This window comes from Myxocyprinus asiaticus, chromosome 5 (assembly GCF_019703515.2).
Source record: "Myxocyprinus asiaticus isolate MX2 ecotype Aquarium Trade chromosome 5, UBuf_Myxa_2, whole genome shotgun sequence".
Lineage (NCBI taxonomy): Eukaryota > Metazoa > Chordata > Actinopteri > Cypriniformes > Catostomidae > Myxocyprinus > Myxocyprinus asiaticus.
The window spans coordinates 3,765,875-3,787,998 of NC_059348.1; the positions used below are offsets into that span (position 1 = coordinate 3,765,875).

Genomic DNA, 22,124 nt, shown 5'->3' on the forward strand with positions numbered 1-22,124 from the left:
GAAATCGGTGCATTTTCCATTTCAAAAAGGTGAATTTTAGGTAAAAGATTGTGAAACATTGTATTAGACAAAGAATGTCTTTTAGTTTTACAAAATTACACTTTGAGATCTCATGCTAAATTTATGGATTTATTTTTTATTTTATGTTGTTGAGACTATACAGTAGCTATGTCTTTAAAAAAATAACAGGGTTGACAGTTTAACAGTTTATTTAGCCTTTACTATATTTTATGTATGTATGACACTACAAGGTGTTTATTAGAAAGAGAATCTGAATTAATATTGATATTTCAACAAATATCCACTTTTTATTATCAGTTGTTTTCTGTACAAAATTATAGTAACAGGGGTGACCATTTAAGATCACCCCCTACTGACAAACCCCAAAAAATAAAAGATAAAATAATACAAAAAAGGGCAGACACTTACCTGTACTTGAAGTTCACATTCTGAGAGGATGATGATGTCATGACGTGTTTTTTATTTGTGGAATTTTACATTATTTTAATAAAGGACTGTATACGTTCCAAGGAACGAAAACCAAAAACAAAATGTAACCAAAAACAAGAACAAAATCCCTTTCAAATGTCCGGAGTGAAAACGTTATTTTAAAATGTTGGCAATAACTGGTTAATTTCGTTCCGAAAGTCTAAATGGTCAATTACAGTACATTTTAGGAATTACACCACTTCCTGTTGCCCCCAAAGCTCTTAAATTGGTCGATGATGCTGATCTTCACATCTAGTGATGTGCACATGTTTGTGTGATGATTAGGGTTAGAGTTTGGAAATAGAAAATATTGATGGCCTGATATGAAATCAATGGAAGTCAATCACTAAGATGGTCAACAAACCCGTATGTGTGTGTGGGTGTTTGTGTGCGTTTTCTGAGTTGTGGATGATTTATAGTCTCACCCCTTCATTTATGTGTGGTTGTGTTCTGCATTGTGTCTGATTTATTGATTTTATTTGACAAAAAATAAAAAAATACCTCTGTATTTTAGTTTTCCCATTTACTTCCTATGGCGGGTCAAAAATGACCAGGAACAGAAGTGTTGCTTTTTTTTTTTTTTTTACTTATCGAATCAAGTCCAGGTTTTTTGTGTGTGTTCAGATAGCTAGTGGAGGAAAAGTCACCAAGTCTTGTACCACTAAGATAAAGGGTACCATTTTTATTAAAGAAAAAAAAAAATCTAAATGGGTCCAAAAAGACCCGAACAGCACACAAGGGTTAATACAGATTTGATAAGAAAGATTTTGGCTATTAATTGATTTTAGATGGCCAGATGTATTTTCTTTTTATATATATATTTTAAATATTTTTGTGTATATAATGCTAAATACTATAACATTTGATTTTACCCAAGGAGAAGTTGGAAACACAGTCAAGTCATTTTTATTTGTATAGCACTTTTCACAACACACATCCATTCAAAGCAGAAAATCATGCTTTAACAGACACTGAAACTGTAATATCTATAAAGTCTTAGAGTCATCATTGTGTAATTTGATTAAATATGATTGTAAATTGTGTATAAAAATAATTAAATAATTAAATAATAATTGTATTTTAGAACCCCAGTGAGCAAGCCGAAGGCAACTGTGGCGAGGAACACAAAACTCCATAAGATGTTTGTTAATGGAGAAAAATAACCTTGGGAGAAACCAGACTCACTGTGGGGGCCAGTTACCCCTCTGGCTAAACAGCATGAATATAATGCCAATATTAGTTATTTGTGTGCAGTGCAAGTCATGGTTTATAATGAGTAATCCAAGTAAATGTTCAGGGAAAAAAGGTTCATCATTTTGTACGAACTGTAAGATTAATGACTAATGTCTTTGAAGTCCATCCTGGATTAAGTGCAGAAGTTCACATAGATGCATTGTCCTTTGTTAGTTGGCTGATGAGGACTAGAGACAGGCAAAATGCATCCTCATAAAGAATCTCAGTCCCTCCATTTTGCAATCACAAGAATTCTTGCAAAAACCATTCTCTGCATTATTTGCGGTAGCTTGCAATTTTTTGTAATTTCCGCAAATTTTCCACAAAAACCGTAGATCTGGGATTCCCATCGCTTTCCGTCATGTTTGACAGCGGCAAAACAAATATGTGAAAAGCTTAAAGTAGTCACAACATATCCAAATGCACAGCTGCCGCTGTATCATCTCCATAGTAACAGTGTAAACATCTCTGCGTCATCTCCTCCATGTTGTGCATTCACTATCAAAATCCTTTTCTAAACTTTGGCGGGACCGCAGACAGCACACATACATCACAGCTAGCATTTATTCTTTACCCTGAGTGCTGTGAATGAGACACAAACCTGCGCTTATACAAAGAATCCCTAACATTCACTTAAAATCCCAATTAGTTGTGTAGTTTGAAAATAAAGCTACTGTATTTCTGCTGATGCATTAAAAAATTGCCTAACATGTCATAAAAGTTGGCATCAGCTATTCATTGTTAAAGTCATTGTTTACACATGTTAAAGGTGCACTCTCATAGATATTTTTCCTCATTTAAAAAGTTTACTTCCAAAGAAATTAATAGTAATTTTTAAATATAAGTATAAAATCATGACCACTCATGTGAGATAAAGAGTTCAGTCATATCAGTAACATGGGTCAGGGGTGCCTCATGGGGGCTGCCATGTTAGCATCACATGACCAGCTGAATACTACTTGCTTCATCTCAGTAACTGCCCTGTTATTGGACACTTTCATTCATGGATTAAATGAAACCTGGTTAACTGTGCATAGTGAATTTCTACAATGGCATCTGAAACTGAAAACTACTGTGTTGATGCAGCATCCAGGCCACTAGGTGTCAGTGTACTTCGACATACTTAAAAAAATTACTGAGTGCACCTTTAAGGAGGGACACAAAAGGCACCAAATTTGTGCGATGGCAGCAGCAAATGTACAGTAGTATATTCCCATCAGTGTGATCCAAACTGTAGTGCAGGGTGGAGTTTGCTCCCTTTGTGCTTGTTGGAACAGAGATGTGCTGGTGGAATTTCAGTATACTGTTCTAATGTATGGGTTGAATACAGTCACCATGACTTCATTATGTTTGTAGTGTAGACTGTAGACTGATGACATGTTAGGGTTTATTTTAATTCCTTTTAAGTTAATTCAACAATGTGCTGTTGCTCCTAAGTCTGATTCTATTTGTCCATTTGGTTTTCTAAAGTCATAAACAGTAACAGTAACAATGAAAAGCCTTTTGTAAATCATTACTATTCCTATAGAAATTAAATGCAGATTGCTTCATAGGAACAAAATAGTATTGCATGGAAAGATAGTTCATCTAATGATTGGTCTACATCTCTTGACTGGCAAATGCAAGTGAACAGTAGACAATCTAATAATGTTGCCCAATATTTTCAGTGAAAATATTGCCGTCCATAATTTACCGCACGATAATAAAACAAATTTGAAAATGTCATTGAGTACTTTCCTCCGCCATGTTGAATGTTTACATTTCCCAATGCGGACACTCCGGTATCCAATCGTATCAGGGAAGTGTATGTGCAATTACTCAGCCAGTTGTGTCTTTCTGTGTGATATGCCTCAATGTTGAAGCTGTTGGTTCAACTGTATTTCCCAGCTGTGATGTAGAAGTAGTAATCCGAGCAATCATGGAGTGAGAGACAATGCCGATGACTTTCAATTCACCGTTTATTGACTGACGTGCATTGAATCAGTGCACGTCAGTCAATAAACGGTGAATTGAAACTTAACTGGCTCATAACACATAAAAATGGTCTTTTGTCATCACTTGCTGGCTAAAACCTTTAATGTCACAGTGATGAATGAAAAGACACTCTTCTAGCTGCTCTTACACTTTAGTTTAAAATGCCACTAACACAAGCAGAGAGATGATGATGTGAGACATCAGTACTCATAGAACATCTCTTGTCCAATCAGATTCGAGGACCAGAACTAACTGTTGTATAATGAGCGTTAAGAGAGAAGCTCTTTCATAGTGGCACAATTTTATATTACCAATATTAAAGTATTGGTAATATAAACACATTTAAGAGAGCACATTTAAGCTGTCTAAGAAATGCAAAAATTCTGTGTTTTTTTAATCAACCCTTTCACTAGACTTAGTGCAAATTAGTAATAAGTGGTAAAATTATTAGTGGTTATTTTGGAGAAACATCATAATAATAAAAGATTACTCTATGTATTAACTATGAGTCACACTGAAATATGGATTTAAAAAAACTAGCGAGAAACATAAACAACAGCAAAAAACTATCACAGGGTAAAAAGTGTATATTTTATTGGTTTATACATAAAGTTATCAGGATGCTTATCCACTCAAATTCAGTAACTTATATCAAAAATCCAAATTCCAAGAAGCCTGAAAGTAAAGTCAAATATTACATGTTTTTAGAGAAGAAATCTTTTAAAACACTTTTAAAAACAGTTCCTGAATTGATGTGACATCAAATTTGACTGTGACAACTTTACCCTTTCTCAACATGTCAACTCTTTGCTCATATAATAGAGTTCCCTTCACACACACAAGAAATTCAGCTAAACTAACTTCAATTAAACATTTACCATAACTGAAGCCTCAGCGGTAAAGACCAATCTTTTCTGTATGAACAATTATTATATCATGGAATCACATGGAAGTTTTATTTGACAAATTGTATTTAGTTCAGTTGTTTGTATAAACTGAACTTTGAAAGTCAAGTTAATTCTCAACATATTATCACTTTTCAACCTTGTGTGATAAAACTGCAAGATCATATGTAAGACTTTTCAGGGAATTTATGTTTATTTAAATGATTTAGTTATTTCTCAATTTGTAAAGCATTAAGAAATGTATAGTGTCTATATGGCCTATTCAATTCCGAAATGTGCACCTGTGCTCTGATGCAGTGAATACTATTTCAAAAATTTTAATAATGTGCCAAAGAGATTCAGAAATAAGTGGAATTGGGGTAAAGCATAAATAAATAAAACTTCCTTTTTGTGTTGCATGACAAGACCTTAAACGTACAACTGAGAGAGAAAAGCAAAAATCAAATGTGAAGCATTTCAAGACACTGGTTCTCAAAATGTGAACCACCCAACAATCCCTTTTACACAATTTAAAACATTTGTGACAATACATGCAAGAACCGATGGGCTCAATTTCTTATTTCTTTCCCTCCGCATTTTTCTCTTTAAGCCTTGTTTATACTTTCGCTTGGCACTGCAGCGTGTCCTGTGTGCGCACCTCTTGACAACCCGAGGCGTTTATACTTATGTGGCATCAGGTGCGTTCACTGCGCCATGCTTATGTAAACGAAGACGAATTTGTGCGCACACCAGATTTTAATGGGTGAAGACATGAATTAACACTTAAAATCTAACCTGTACCCCATACAACACTTTTTCAAGGCTTCAGAAGAATTGAAAAAGCACACGAGTGATATGAATGACTTTTATGGTGCTTTTGGAGCACAATCACGATCCTCTCAATCCTTCATTCTTGTGCTTTACGGATGAAAAATGTCATACCTGTTTTGAACGAGGAGGGTGAGTAAATTATGGCAAAAAATATATCTTTTTGGTTGAGCTATATTAACATTGCTCCTGTAGAAGTATCGCTTATTATTTATTCTATTTTTTTATGTTTTACAAGTACACTCACTGAGCACTTTATTAGGTACACGTGTACACCTTCTTATTCATAAGATTATCTAATCAGCCAATCGTCTGGCAGCAGAGCAATGCATAAAATTATTCAGGTACGGGCCAGGAACTTCAGTTAATGTTCACATCAACCATCAGAATGGAGAAAATTTCGACAGTGGCATGTTTGTTGGTGCCAGATGGGCTGGTTTGAGTATTTCTGTAACTGCTGATCTCCTGGGATTTGCACACACAACAGTCTCTAGAATTTACTCCGAATGGTGCCAAAAACAAAAAAACATCAAGTGAGCGGCAGTTCTGCGGACGGAAATGCCTTATTTTATTTTTTGAGTGTTTTTTGTTTCTAAGGGGGCCTTGACCAAAAAAACAAAAATGTTTTATTTTTATTTGAGAACCACTGCTCTGAGCCACCATCGCAGTATCCCCAACCAGAAAAAAAGCTGTTAAACACCTAAATAGGGCCTGATGTTTAAATGTATGAGTTGAAACTCACTGATAAGAAATCTAATGAGATATTTGAGAATGTAAATGTGAAAAGTCTTTATACCCTCATTTCGTTGAACACACCATTGACTCATGTATCTATGAAACTCCTCTTAAATATTGTTCATTCAGCATCCATCTCAATGTCCTCCAACAATGTTTGTCAATTTGTGTCTCTTTTGTACAACCTGCTCTAGTATTTGTCGTCTTCTGCATCACTGAGTGCTTCACCACCGGCGACAGATATGCTCTGAGCCAGTCGCTTGCGGAAGTGTCCGTTGGGCACCTGCCAGCCCATCCGCGACCTCGTACGCATCGACGCGCTGACGGTGTTGGCGCGACCCAGGCTTGTGGCCACCGCGGCCTCAAACGTGAGAGTTTCCATGGGGGCAGAAGAATCTGGGCTGTGCTCTTCCTCCTGTAGGGCAAGGAAAGACTCTGACGGGTAACGTCGGGCTGATGAAAGATATTCGTCCACTTCAAAGTGTGTGCTCTCCTGCTGCCTCAGCCTGCTTTCCTGCTCTTCTGCACCGTTGTCCCATAAAGCAGCACTACAGCAGCCTATCATCTGCTGCACATCATCATCATCATCATCATCCACTTGTGATGAAGGCTGCGTGTGGCACACCAAAGGCGAGTACGAGATGTGTGGCCGTGAGCAGGTGGACATTTGGGACATGCGACGCTTACCGCTCGGGGTGCTGGACTCTGAGGTTGAGGGAACAGGGCTTTCAGAGCTGTTGCCCTGAGGAGAGGTCACATTTACAGTGTTTTACAACTATAATCCAATGAACGTCTACACGAGAAACAGATGATTTGAGCAGTTTGTTTACCTGTCTGGTGACCGCACGTATCCTCTCTTCACTGGGAGAACGGGAGCGGGATTTGGATTTGGTGTTGTCTGGGGACAGGAGGAGCCGTTGTTCTTTGGGTCGTCCCCGCACCTTTTCCATGTTCTGCGTCTGGTCTGAATGGGACACTGTAAATTGAGAAGTACATTCAGGTTGGACATGTGACTGTTTACAGTGTTGGGTAAGTTACTCAAAAAGTAATCCTCAAGAAATTTCTAATTACGTCACTAAAATTGTAATTAGCTTGCTGTACCGATTACGTCCTCATAAGTACTCACATTAGTTTTTACTTTAAGTTACTTTCTAATACATTTTTCACAGAAAAGTTTTTCATATAATTCCATATAATGCCTCTATTTCCTCCATGATTCATTAGGGGGTGCACACCATTCAACTGTCACAGAAACACATACAGACATTCATATTAACTTGTTACTATTCATGTTTTACATGTATTCTACATAAATAATATTAATTTAGAAATGTATGGTTTTTTTCCTGTCTTTGAAAGCCTGGGCCCGTTCGGAAAGCTGGGAACGATGCTCAAGGGGTGAGGGGTGTTGTTCTGTGTTGCTGCAGGTGCAAGTGCAGCAGGTGCACCCGTTTGGTGCAATTCCAAACATTTGATGTTTTAAAGTAAAACATTTTAAAGTAATTATACAAATCTAAAAATGTCGGAGGAGACAGCGTTTCACCAGATTTGCAATGAGGAACACTGTAAACCATCAAATAGAGTTTGACACTGCAGTGCAGTGTACTATAATTGTTCCGTCAGAATAAAAGCACCAGGTGACGGTGAAGTAAATACGACAGAAATACAGTATATTACTACTGTATAAAACAAATCCTCAAAATAATAATAATAATTCAGTATCATACTATAACATAAACTTGAATGGACAATAATAAATAATATTCATCTGTTTTCCAAAATATAAGTGAGTGAATGTTTTGTACATATTGCTTTTTTATTAGTGTGTTGGTGTGCATAAATCATATTTATTATATTCTAAATTAAAAGCCATTTTTCCTTGTGTTCATTTATTGGAAAAACTTGGAAACTTGGAAAACATGCATTAATTATCTTTAACTAGATTTCTATTTCATTAAACATTTTGATTGTACATAGCTACAATGACTGTTAGAGATGATTTTAAAATTATGATTTCAAATAACTTTAATGTAACTATGCCCAGATGTACACCGAAAGGGGGCCTGGATGGTTGTTTTGGGCCTCGGAAATCGTAACCCTGCCCCTTGTGCTCATCCATAGGTATTCAGAAAGATATCATATTTCATCAACGATAGTCAAGAACATATTTTGCCAATGATTTATCACGGTTTTTCTGCCAGACTGCATATTTTCACTTACAAAAATCGAGAGTTCATGGCAAACTTGCCGCAAATTCGCCACTGATTATTTTCACATGCAAATGAGCTTTGCGGCAAACCTAAGGCAAATTGTCCATTATTGCCAAAGATTTGCTGCAGGTTCACCACTACCGGTAAAGTGCTGCAAACTTCTGGCAAACATTTGTAGCGAATCACAAGCTCATTTGCATGTGAATATAATGACTGGCAAATTTGCATCAAATTAGTGGCAAGTTTGTGGCTAGTTTGCCAGAACTCTAGATTTTTCATAAGGGTTGTTCTGGACATCTGAGACATAACATTGGATTATTTACCCAAGAAAGCACACAGACAAGTAGGAAATGTCTAATTTTGAAGAAAACAGCCTAAGGTAAGAGCTGATTTAGAGTGTGTGGCTACTTGAGGCTTATGCTGTGTTCCATTCAATGTCGGATGTGGGATATTCCTACTTGACATCTTGACAAAGTCTAAACTCAGTCCCTGCATTTGCATTTTGGGGATTCCACCAGCAGAAAGAGCTATCGATCACTTTTAATACTAGCCATGATTTGTTTGTCAGTGGATTAATATGATTAATTATACTTAAATTCTTTACCATTTAATGTAGCCTATATCCAAGTAGCCCATATTTCTATTCTTCTAATGCATTGCATACAGGCCATTTACAGAAATCTACCATATACTTATACATGGACTGTCTTCATTTATATCGACGCCATAGTTTTGACCATCAGCGGGAGGAAACAATGGCAGTGAATGGAAAAACACCCGTGAAACGATATCAAGAAAAACATAGTTTTTGATAAATGCCAAGTCCCAGGAAAAGTTCATACAGGTCCAAACACAGCACAAATATTGCCAAATTGAGCTTCCATTCACACATTTAAATATTTTTTATCCACAATTAATCTCAGTATGCCGGCGAGTCTGATGTGTGACCGGCGAGTACACACGCCCACCAGTACATCACTGTATACATCTCTCTTTCAGAAGTTACAAATGTTTTTGTGTAGTTTTCTGGTCTGATTTGGTCACAATATTATAAAACATCTATGATAATCCCATTTGTATAAATGTAGGAGCTACTTTTAACTCCTGAAGAAGGCTTTTGTCGCATCCCACAGCGCAGCACATTGAAGGTATATGGATTTTTGGTCACAAACATGGCGGCGCGGCCAAACTGTGACGTCTCATGAAACAGGTCAATAGGATGCATACAGTGCAATAACCGGAGAAGATCCTCTGAATTTAAATAGACTTGACCAAATCCATTCACAGTTTGTGAGCACTATTTTGCCAACCTGCAAATGCCTAAGAAAAAATACCCCCCAAAAACTTCATGGACATGCACACTGACTTTACACATATGACGTATCATATAACCTCATTAAAATAGGGGCCACACATTCAAGCTATATTTCTACATCATTACCACAGAGTGGCGCTCATTTGCGAGGTTTTATCTGTTTATTTTTGTAATATAAGGTTTAAACTCTGCAGCTCTTTACATATTGTTAATTTGGTTAGCCTTATTTGTACTCTGGTACCATTGAAATATTCAACAGTCACTACTATCTATAGGAGAAGGACAGTAACAGACCTGCAGCTTTGTAGCTCTTGTGTCTAGCTCTGAAGGCATGTTCAGGTGGACGATCATCTCCCCACAATCCGTTCAACCCAGATTCATCAACCTGTGTGTCAGATCAGACACAGTCAACACAACATCTCAGTTTTTCAGCCTTCCATTTATCTTTCTTTAGTTTACAAAATATGATTTGTATGCTAGATGGCATAAAAAGTCTTTTCATGGAATAAAAATTCCTCAACGACTACTCTAATTGTTCACTGCACAGAGGACATACCAATGTGTTGTCCAACCCAGAAATCATAGAAGCAAAAATCAATGTGATTGGTACCTGAGAGACATCATAGTCTTCACTGCTGTCTGCGCGCTGACTCATGGGCTGTAGTAACAATTCTTGTGGAGATATGGGGCTCAAAGCCACAAACCCTCCACTGGTCCTACAATACAAAATGCAGCTTTAATACATATACAACCCCCGTCAACTCGTCCTATAACATACCCACATATTTAACACATACAGTACATAGACTTAAACTTGGTTCACTTGATAGAAGCTAGTCAAATTAATCAGTGACAACATGAACAGTTTGCATCACATGCCAAACCACTTGAGAACCACTGTTATACACTACTCCTTCTAAAGAGCAACCAATGCAGCTAATTGTTAACAATGCAGCATACAGAGCTCTATTGTTGAACAGTGTAGTGGAGTGAACAATACATACAGGGCTGATCCAGCACTGTGTGCTATCAGGGGCAGTGTGGAACTTCTCTGTAAAAATAAATCAACAAATACAACATGGTATGCCAATAGCATGTATACCAATTTGTCTAATTGTGAAATCTGCAATTGTATTAATAATGCAGTCATGTCATTATACCTGTGCCTCCACCTGCTGCCTCAACTTCTTGGCTTTGCTCTGCTTGAAGTAATCCATGATCATCATAGAGGCATAGATCTTTCCAACGGTCATGTCAGTGTCTGAAGACACACAAACATATTTAAGCTATGTAAACTATAAAGTCATAGAGAGCATTACTTAATTCACTGCAATCTCTTCGTACAGTTCTCGTAATACTATTTTAAACAGGAAATGTGTCATTGTTATATATAGAGGTATAGCAACATTCTCAACCAGAGGTGGACTGGACATCGGGAGAACCTGGACTTTTCCCAGTGGTGCAGCCGCAAAAAGGGGACCCGATATGCCTAAGTGGGCTGCGATATGATTAAGAGGGCTGCGAAACGGTGCCACGATATGCTGAATCAGGCCATGATATGAAGAACAGGACAGCGAAACACATTGCCACAAACTCACTGTAACCCAGGTTTTTGCTTTTTTTTTTTAGAAAAGGAGGGACAAGTAAAAATAATTTTTTGTAGTAATCAATATTGTGCCACAAATGCTGTCTATTGAGCTTAACTTGTACTGAACGTGGAATACACCTTTAACTTCACCCAAATATTAGCGAACTTATTGAGCTAGAAACAACTGAAAGTGCTATAAGTTACCTTGGCATTGGAAAACTGACAATTGTGAGTCACCATGTACTGTTTCCACCAGCACAGTTGAGAACGGTTGAGTACGGTTAGCTAACCATGCCTAGAATTCCAGGCAAAGAACGGTTTATAATCGTGCCTTGCCGAACCATGCTCATGTGGAAATGCTGCTGTAACCGTTTCGTACCGTGCTCAGAACCGTTCGGCCTGATGGTGAAAAAGCAGCTTTTATTGTGTCACTGTCCATACTTATGCAGTCCCTGGTCAGCTTTGCCTTCACACTTTATTGGGCAGATCATTTAAAAATATTCAATACAAATCTGTAATATGTTGATTTTCATAAGATATTAGGTAGTCTGGTCCTAGCTATATCATTTTTCACTTTATCTATACTGACACCTAGTGGTCAATTTAGGAACTCTACCACAGTGATTAGTAGCCTTTTTTTTTTTTTTCAGACCAGGTTGTGGAATGCTCAAATGTGTATCCATGTCCATCCTGCTTGTTTTTCCATAGCATAATAGTATAATCTGTAAGTATGAATACTTAATTCACTTGTGTAATATGTGATTTTTTGAGTTATGTATGACTTTTGAGAAGTGTTTACAGTTATACACCGATCAGCCACAACATTAAAACTACATGCCTAATATCGTACACCCATCGAGGTATGGACTCCACAAGACCGCTGAAGGTATCCTGTGGTATCTGGCACCAAGACGTTAGCAGCAGATCCTTTAAGTCCTGTAAGTTGCGAGGTGGGGCCTCCATGGATTGGACTTGTTGGTCCAGCACATCCCATAGATGCTCACTCGGATTGAGATCTGGGTTATTTGGAGGACAAGTCAACACCTTGAACTCTTTCTCATGCTCCTCAAACCATTTCTGAACAATTTTTGCAGTGTGGCAGGGTGCATTATCCTGCTGAAAGAGGCCACTGCCATAAGGGAATACTGTTGCCATGAAGGGGTGTACTTGGTCTGCAACAATCTTTAGGTAGGTGGTACGTGTCAAAGTAACAACCACATGAATGCCAGGACCCAAGGTTTCCCTACAGAACATTGCCCAGAGCATCACACTGCCTCCGCCAGCCTGCCTTCTTCCCATAGTACATCCTGCTGCCATCTCTTCCCCAGTTAAACAACGCACACGCACCCGGCCATCCACATGATCTAAAAGAAAACATGATTCATCAGACCAGGCCACCTTCTTCCATTGCTCCATGGTCCAGTTCTGACGCTCATGTGCCCATTGTAGGCGCTTTCGGCGGTGGACAAGGGTCAGCACGGGCACTCTGACCAGTCTGCGGCTATGCAGCCCCATACGCAGCAAGCTGTGATGCACCGTGTGTTCTGACACCTTTCTATCATGGCCAGCATTAAGTAACTCTTCTGTGGGATTGGACCAGATGGGCTAGCCTTCGCTCCCCACGTGCATCAATGAGCCTTGGGCACCCATGACTCTGTCGATGGTTCACCAGTTGTCCTTCCTTGGACCACTTTTGGTAGGTTCTAACCGCTGCATACCGGGAACACCTCACAAGACCTGCTGTTTTGGAGATGCTCTGACCCAGTCGTCTAGCCATCACAATTTGGCCCTTGTCAAAGTCGCTCAGATCCTTACGCTTGCCCATTTTTCCTGCTTCCAAAACATTAAGTTCTGTTCACTTGCTGCCTAATTTTTCCCACCCCTTGACAAGTGCCATTGTAACGAGATAATAAATGTTATTCACTTCACCTGTCAGTGGTTTTACTGTTGTGGCTGGTCAGTGTATGTTGAGGATTCAGTTTTATGAGTAGTAGAATACTGACGCTAAATTAACAATGCTAAATGCTGTTTACCATAACCATATCTTATTTTGTGCAAGGGTAATATGGGTTAATCCATACATACATACATCAATTACTGTATCATACTTTTTGAGCATAGTGAATCATGACACTTTCTTATGAAGCTGGTTAACCTAGTATTAAAGCCTGGTTAGGGTCACCAGCACACCAGCATCCCTTGCTGGGGGACCAGCACCCAAAACACTGGTGACTAGCAATGCTTGTCTTTTCAGTAGAGTAGCTCTGCCAAAGCACTACATGAAAACTCAGGCTGAGGGCAGAAGATTAGGTTATAATATAGGCTGAACAGTTCTGATTTTGCATACACTTAACAATTAAATATTTAAAGTTATGATGGCAAATGAAATGCATGCTTTGAAACTAATAGTAAACATCACATCCAAACATATCACACGTGCAGATGTGCCATGGCAGCTGAGCATCACCTTTATTGATAGGTACCAGCAGATCCAGGGTCTTCTGGGAGAGGTGTGGCCAAATAACACTTATCTCCTTTTGCAATTCCATGTCCAACTGGATTCGGTCCTCTCCCCCTGACAGGACAAATCATCATGAAAATAAAGAGAAGTAGAAAGTTGTTTAAAGATGCACTCAGTAATTCTTTACCCATTAAAAAAGTTTTACTCTAAAGAAATGAATTGTTATTTTGAAACATATGCATGAAAATCATGACCACTCACATGAGATGAGGACTCTAGTCATATCAGGAGCCTTATAAAAGCTGTTTTATTCTACATGGGGCAGGGGCGACCTCATGGGGGCTGCCATTTTAGAATCACATGACCAGCTGTATACTACTTGCAGTAACCGTCTCAGTAACCGTCATGTTATTGGACACTTTTACTCTTGGATTAAATGAATCATGGCTGATTGTGAATAGTGAATTTCTACAATAGCATCTGTAACTAAAAACTATTGACTTTGAATGATGCTACATCCACACCACTAGGTGTCACTGTAAGTCCAAGATCACACCAACAAAAAGATACTGAGTGCACCTTTAAATAATGACAGAATTTTCATTTTTGGGTGAATTACCTCTTTAATTAAAAGCACACTGATTGATATTACTAACCTCTAGCAATTTTGACTTCCAGTGCGGTGCGGATCAGAGACATGAGTGTGGAGGTGAATTGAACAGTCATGTCTTCATCCACTGGCATGTTCATCAGCACCAATCTCTGCCAATACAAGCACAGCATTGTAACTTCAACTATTAGCATCGAACCAGTATAAAAAAACATTTAGTTAAAGAAAAAACATCTACCTTGTAGGCAACTTTGGCAGGACATTTCTTTCCCAGGCCAAGAGGTGGAGACATGTGTGTTAGCATCTCGTACATGGCAGTGTAGTGAATCCGGCCACTGGAGAAAAAAATAAAAAACTAAAAATAAATAAATATACTAATATATATATTATTATTATTGTACCATCACCCTGCACAGACAGCCACTTCTCTCACTCTGCAAGTCTGCGTAGTTCGGGCCAGTTTTCTCTCATTTAAAAATAAAAAATGTCCTACCAGTGAGTAACACGATCGTTCCCTGCGCTAAATATCCCTGCCCATGATCAGCCCATCAGTCTGAAAAGCCTCACCTCTCTTCATCAGCTAGAGGCCCAAAGTGCAGGAGGGATGGATGTTTTGTATGTAGGAAATTAATAAGTTATGAAAATACCAATGATTTGTTAATTAACCCTACTTTAGAAAAAAAACCAACAACAAAAAAAAAAAATTTGTAAATAATTCAACCACTTTTACTGTGTGAATATCTCTGACTAAACACTGGGTGAAATTTTTATTTTGCCTTGTTTTATTCAATTGACATGAAGGAGTTAGTTGATAACAGTTTTGTTTAATAAGCTCCACATTCCAAATCCAGAGAAATCTGGAAATCCTCCTGTGGCAATATGTAATTCTTGAAACATGCCTGTTGATATTGTAACTGAAACATTCCTTATACTGAGTCAAAATTGTAATCTTACGGAATGATATTTAATTTAGAAATCAATGGCAATACCCAACCCTGCAAATATTAATTGATGTTGATTTAATTTTATTAGTAACAGCCTACTGTTTCTCATTATTCAAATTGAAGTATTTACAGTTTTTCTCAATCGCTTTGGCACAATCGTCGAATGACTATTAAACTTAGTCAAACTATATGACTAACTATATGAACATTAGGTCATTTGTTCACATGACTATAATCATTTATAATTGCTTTGGCACAAAATGCATTGAGTAAGTTTTGCAGATCAAAATAGTTTGCATTAATTTACTATTGAATGATATTACTCTCAAATGCACATGTTCATTGTTTAAATCCCTACATGCTAAATAGAACAACCAACAATCACAATAACCTGTCACACATATATTAGATACATAATAGTTATGTAGTATTGTTGTAATAGTTGTCAGATGGATAGACTTAGGCTAGATGGGGAACAATTCAATTTCTCCACAATTTAGAGCAACCAAATGCAAATGCTGTCCAATTTAGCTGACAGGTGAAACTCATAACCTATCAGTTCTCAAACACATTTATACTGCAAGGGTAAGACTGAATTTCACAGCTGTGGAATATGGATTAGGCAGGAGACAGACAGTGGCAAGAGCCTGCTCGTAGAAGAAGGGGCATTAGAGTGCGGGGTGGTATGGTGAGGGGGAGAGGAAGAGGGAGAGTGGGGCACAGAGGACGAGGAAGTGCCAGAGAAATGCAAAGGCACAGAGAAATCTCAAATGAGATACGGGCAACAATTCTAGACCATGTCATCAACCATGGCCTAAGTATGACAGAGTCTGGTCGGAGAGTGCAGCCTAACCTGGGCCGGTCCACGGTGTCGTCAATAGTCCATACATTCAGGAGAGAAAACGGGTGTGTAATCAAATATTGTACTGTAATATTCCTTCACACTGGTATTCCAGTAAACTTAGACAATACATGTCTCAGAATTTATATAGAATACATTGACTCTACTGTGCTGTATTTTCTGTCTAGGATTGAGCATCTGCCCCATGGTGGTGGCAGAAGATCAGTTTTCACTGCTCAACAAGAACTTGAAATTTGTAATGTTCATAGCAAACAATGCTATTAGACTAAAAAAATATTCAAAGTGCAGTCATACAAGATGACGGCATCTTTCAAAATGTCAGACTCTCCATCACTGATAGTGCTGAATAGAAATCAGATTGCAGTGAAGTAACTCTACAAGGTACCTTTTTGAGAGGAATGGTGAGAGAGTGATGGAGATGAGGTACCAGAATGTACAGGTAAGAATTCATCATTGTACACTACACAGTGCTGTAATCTCCTTGTCTTTCAGTATTGACAAGTACAACCTGTATTTGCAGAATGTTACACAATGTGGGATATGTGTAACTGTATGATTTACAATATCTACTGTAAATTATTTGCTAAATTGCTTTACAATCTTTTATAGAGAGTGATGGAGCTGGAGGCTGATGAATCCCCACACATTTGTGTATGTTGATGAGGCAGGATTCAACTTTAATATTATTGGTCACCGAGCCATTGTTGTTGTGCCAGGCTAGCGTGGAGGGAATATTACAATGTGAGCTGCCATATGTGGGAATGGTGTACTCCGCCACATTCCCATCATTGGGCCCTATAACGCACAACGTCTCAATTTCCTGGAAACTCTTTACAGGTATCTCATTCTTAGGAATGAGAGGGGGTTGGTAAGAAATGACTTGCCAACGTATGTTACAGTTTGATGAATCGTTGTTGGGACAACGTAAGTTTCCATCGTCAAATACAGTCAGGGAATGGTTTGTTGCCCACCCACGTTTTTTTGATTGAGTTACTCCCACCATACTCCACATTCCTAAATCCCATTTAGGAGTTCTTTTCTGCATGGAGATGGAAGGTCTATGATCACCGTCCGCATGACCAGTTGTCCTTACTGGGTGCAATGGATGCTGGTTGTGGGAATAACACAGCAGATTGTTGTAGGGGGTGGCTGCGTCATGCCAAAAGATTTTTCCCTCGTCGCATTGCAAGGGAGGATATCAGGTGTGATGTAGATGAAATGTTGTGGCCAGACAGAGAGGAGAGATAGGAAGACCCATGAGGTTGATGAACTTGCAGCATATTTTCTTTTTTTCTTGCACATATTGTAGTTCCTGAATTTTACTGGGGTGTGTGTGTGTGTGTCGTGTGTTTTTTTTATTTATTTATTTATTTATTTATTTATTTTTGTACAAGCTCTCTTTATGTATTTTCGGTTGGCTGTAAAGTGTGTGTGTGTGTGTATATACAATGATGAGGAATGTTTTGTTGAAAGTATAGTGTGTGCCATGACTTTCTGACATCAATTGGACAATATTACATAGTGGGTAACTATCACACTTTCAGAGTGCACTGTCATTTTGACTGTCTTGGCCTAAGCAATGATAAAGGAACCTTTTGTTTTGATGACAATGATTTAATTGAGTTAATTCTTTGAGTATTCACCTTTTGCAGGTCACATAATTTTGGTGTGCTGAATGTACCACGTGATGTGAGGATTGTACTTAAGAGTTTTGACAATTGTAAATTTGTTTCAGTATATGTGCCAAATCAAAAACTGTGACATAAATGGATGACACCAAATAAATGCATAATGTTAGGGTCCTTTCAGAAGAAATAAAATTGTTGAATCACTTGAATATTGCCCCCTAATGGAAAAGTTAATTTCTGACCCTGGATAAGACCCAATCACAAAGTGGACAAAAACAGGTACAGCGTGGACAGGTACAATAAGAATTCAACGTGACACAAACTTGAACACCCTTCTAGTATTTCCATTTATATTGCAGTTCAGATCACAATCGCAATATTTTTCAAAATCACAATTAGACTTTTTATTTTTTCAAAATCGTTCACCCCTACTTAATGGTACTTACAGTATGAAAAATCAATATTTAAGACAGTGTTCATATGATAGTTCATTCAAAACTAGCCATAGTAAACAAGCCATGCCTAATTATCCCAGCAGGCAAATGTTGAAATGCAACAGTGTTCATCTACAGAGCAAGAAGGTGAATCAACCGTGATTGAGGTGAGCTTCCACTGCTGCTGCTGAAGAAGAAGAAAAAAAACATATAGGCCTGTTTTGTCTATTTTTGATATTAAGTGTCATCATTATGAATGTTTTGTTTTTTTTACATGGATCTCTGGACTAGACAGTCTGATGTTTCTAAATAACAACCACACATCTAGGTACTTAAGTCATATCAGACTGCTCCTCCAGGTAATGCGAGTCATCTTTCCTACTTCTCGTATTACTCTGAGATTTTCTGTCAGTTTGCGATGTTTGTGAGAGACACGCACTTTAATTGACAATTCTTTTTCTGTCCTTTTCTGTAAAACTGGTTTAGAGTTTCTGAATAAATGGGAAGAAATGGCAATGATGAAATCAGATATCCGAATGTTTTTTTTAATAGTCAAAGTCTTAAGTATGCTAGCTATAGACAGGTTCATCAGAATTTTATGCACCACTTGCTTATGCCATAGGGTACTTACAGTACCAAGACTAAATATTTAAGATTACATGAGCCTGTGTTTTAACTAATCCTAATGTTAGTTCATTTAAAACTGGCCATAGTAAATAAGTTATGTTGCATATATATTAGCAGGCAATTGTTGAAATGCAGCAAGGTGTATCTACAGAGCAAGAAGGTGAATCAACTGGGATTGAGGTGAGTTAACAAAGAGAATAGTTATCCTATTGAGGCAGTGCCAAAAACATATAGGCTTGTCAGAGCCTTTAAAACAAAGAAATCCCCCTTGGCCTATAAAGCTGATAGGGCCTTTATCAGCGAGAGCTTCAACGATCGGCGAAAAGCAATAGTGAAATTTACTCGGCATGCAACAAGTCAGGCACATATGCAGGCTGTCACAGCTTATGCACATGAAGCAAGACCTATATGTACACAGTTGTCTAATGCAATTCTTGAACAACAGCAAGTTGCTAGACATTCTCTCATAAAAAGTTTAGGCTCTGTACAGTATCTTGCAAGACAGGGAACAGCCTTCAGAGGTCACTCGTCAGATGAGGGACATTTTTACCAACTTCTGAAGTTTGAGGAACAGAGTGATCCCCATTCTTTAAAAGTGGCTTTTCAACAGCCATGATTACACCAGCCCCCAAGTACAGAATGAGATTCTACAAATTCTGGGCATCACAATAATAAGGAACATTGTTGCAGCTATCAAGTCTGTACCTGTGTTTCAAATCAGCATAATAATTGATGGAACATAGAATATATCTGTGAAAGAGCAGGAGTCCATCTGCTTGCTAGATGTACTCACAAGACTAGGCCTACCACTATCAGGGTTTAGAGGACAGACATATGATGGGGCAGCTAACATGGCAGGACGCAATACAGGGGCACAAGTAAAACTCAATAAACATCAGCCATTAGCATTCTATCTTCATTGTGGTGCAAACGGTGTCAATTTAATCACACAGGCAGCCTGCACATCTTGTCCTGTGGTTTGTGACTCATTGCAGTGGGTGCATTAACTTGGTTCACTCTTTGATCAGTCAGGTAAATTCAGAACACTTTTTAAGAGTATAGCAAAAATGGATAAGACTTCTTGTAGAGTGCTCAGACCTCTATGCCCTCACAGGTGGACAGTTTGCCACAAAGCCATCAGTGCTGTCATGAGTCAGTACAACTCCATACTGACAAGTCTAGAAGAAATGGCTACAAGTTCATAAGCCACAGCAGCAAAAGCTAATGTCTTCTTTAAAAAGTTTGGCCAAGGGAAGACCGTCTTAGGCCTTTTGCTAGCATCTGAGGTTATGGGAGAACTGGAAAGCTTGAATACATCACTCCAACACAGGGCACAAACAGCTGGGGGAATGTGTGCTGCTGAGAAATGCGAACAAGGTACAATTCAGCAAAAAAGAAATGATGACATGTATCAAGCCAAATTTGAAGAGGCAGCAAAGATGGTGACCTCTTTGGAAATTGAGGAAATAAAAATGCCTCCCATCCGAAAGCCCCCTAAACACCTTGGTGGTGGAACAGACATGTATATAGCAAAATCGCCATGTGAATACTTCAGAGCACAGCACTTTCAGTTGTTGGACTCGGTAGATACAAAGCTGACTAATCAATTTGATCAAGAGAGTCTTGTTGTGATTGAAAATCTTGAGCAAGTTCATCTCACTGGACATCTTGACAAGGTAGTCGATTCATATCCAGAGTTAAACATGGGTGCACTCAAGATTGAGTTGCCCATGTTTTATTCAAAATACTCATTCAAGTCCTCTGCAGATGCTGCAGAAATTCTAAGACAAATGCCAGTGGAAGTGAGGGGCCTGTTTACACATGTTGAAGCCCTGGTGACGTTGCTACTGGTCATCCCAACTTCTTCTGCTGAAGCTGAGAGAAGTTTTAGTGCCCTTTGGAGGTTAAAAACATGGCTGCGTTCCACAATGTCACAAAGAAGGCTTAACAATGCAGCTGTTTGCCATGTGCACAAAAAGATGGTTTATGGGGAATTTTTTGCATCCAACGATAGGCATAAACATGTTTTTGGATCGTTCTACTAAACTAAGAGAACAGCTCACTCAAAATATGCTGACAGGTTTTGTTTCAAGAGTAGATATATGCCCGTGTATGATAATTGTGGTTGTTTTTCATTGTTATCTATACATGTTCATGGGAAAAAACTTTTAAAAAAACATTGAAAATAACTGTAGTTAAAAGTGTTAACATAAATCATGTTTTGCATGGCATAATGGCATACATCTTACTCCATCTTGATGTGCACTTGCTAAACCAGCTAAAGTTCAGTATATCACTGACTTGTGCAGTGAACAAGCAATTTAATATTTTTTAATTGAAGCAACTGACCATTTTTGCTTTTTCAGAACTGTTAAACCCTAAGTACACAAACTAATGAACAATTATTTTAACATTTTAATAAACAATTACTTATGTCATATTTGTCTTCGTTTTAATACCTTCATCTCTCACTCTGTCTCCACATTGCTTGATGTGTTGATGTGCATATTACCATTGTTATCCAAAGTATCTAAGATTGTACCAAATAATTAGGCTAAAAAGCTGCATAACTGCCATGGGTAATATATTACGTTTGTTTCAAAGATTGATAGTGATTCCTATTAGAACACCACTGTGATAACACTATAATGATTTGTATGACAAGAGTGAAGTGAAGTGTTATAATGCCTTGAGATAGGTGTCCACATCACTGAGGAACTCACATGGTCCATCCACACTGAAGTCGTTGTGAAGAAGGCTCATCAGTGCCTCTTCTTCCTGAGACGGCTGAGGAAGTTTGGAATGAACCGCCACATCCTCACACGGTTCTACACCTGCACTGTGGAGAGCATCCTGACTGGCTGTATCTCCGCCTGGTACGGCAATAGCACTGCCCACAACCGCAAAGCACTGCAAAGGGTGGTGCGAACTGCCAGACACATCATCGGAGGTGAGCTTCCCTCCCTCCAGGAAATATATACAAGGCGGTGTGTGAAAAAAGCTCGGAGGATCATCAGAGACTCCAGCCACCCGAGCCATGGGCTGTTCTCACTGCTACCATCAGGTAGGCGGTATCGCAGCATCAGGACCCGCACCAGCCGACTCCATTCTTCCCCCAAGCAATCAGACTTCTGAACTCTTGATCTCCCACGATCAAAATACATCAGCACTGCACTTTATTACCCTTACTCTAATATCTCACACCGGACTATTATAAATTATATTATTATTATTATATTATGTTCTCTCTTAACAACTGACTATCAACCGACAGCCTGAATGTCAGTACAGTACAATACTGT

At 38.5% G+C, this 22,124-nt stretch overlaps 1 protein-coding gene across 2 annotated transcripts in view; it reads right to left on the reverse strand.

Annotated features, from left to right (window-relative positions):
• Window positions 1-4,274: 4,274 nt before the first annotated feature.
• Window positions 4,275-22,124, reverse strand: part of cacna1eb (calcium channel, voltage-dependent, R type, alpha 1E subunit b) — a 157,535-nt gene continuing 139,685 nt past the window's right edge. For both annotated transcript variants that reach the window (XM_051697453.1, XM_051697452.1), the window contains 9 exons: window positions 14,566-14,662; window positions 14,374-14,479; window positions 13,724-13,831; window positions 10,829-10,929; window positions 10,673-10,719; window positions 10,279-10,384; window positions 9,963-10,053; window positions 6,974-7,119; window positions 4,275-6,885 (listed from right to left, as the gene is read on the reverse strand). In XM_051697453.1, the coding sequence (XP_051553413.1) occupies window positions 6,334-6,885; window positions 6,974-7,119; window positions 9,963-10,053; window positions 10,279-10,384; window positions 10,673-10,719; window positions 10,829-10,929; window positions 13,724-13,831; window positions 14,374-14,479; window positions 14,566-14,662 (1,354 nt within the window). In that variant the 3' untranslated portion in view covers window positions 4,275-6,333. The remainder of the gene's footprint in view (window positions 6,886-6,973; window positions 7,120-9,962; window positions 10,054-10,278; window positions 10,385-10,672; window positions 10,720-10,828; window positions 10,930-13,723; window positions 13,832-14,373; window positions 14,480-14,565; window positions 14,663-22,124) is intronic.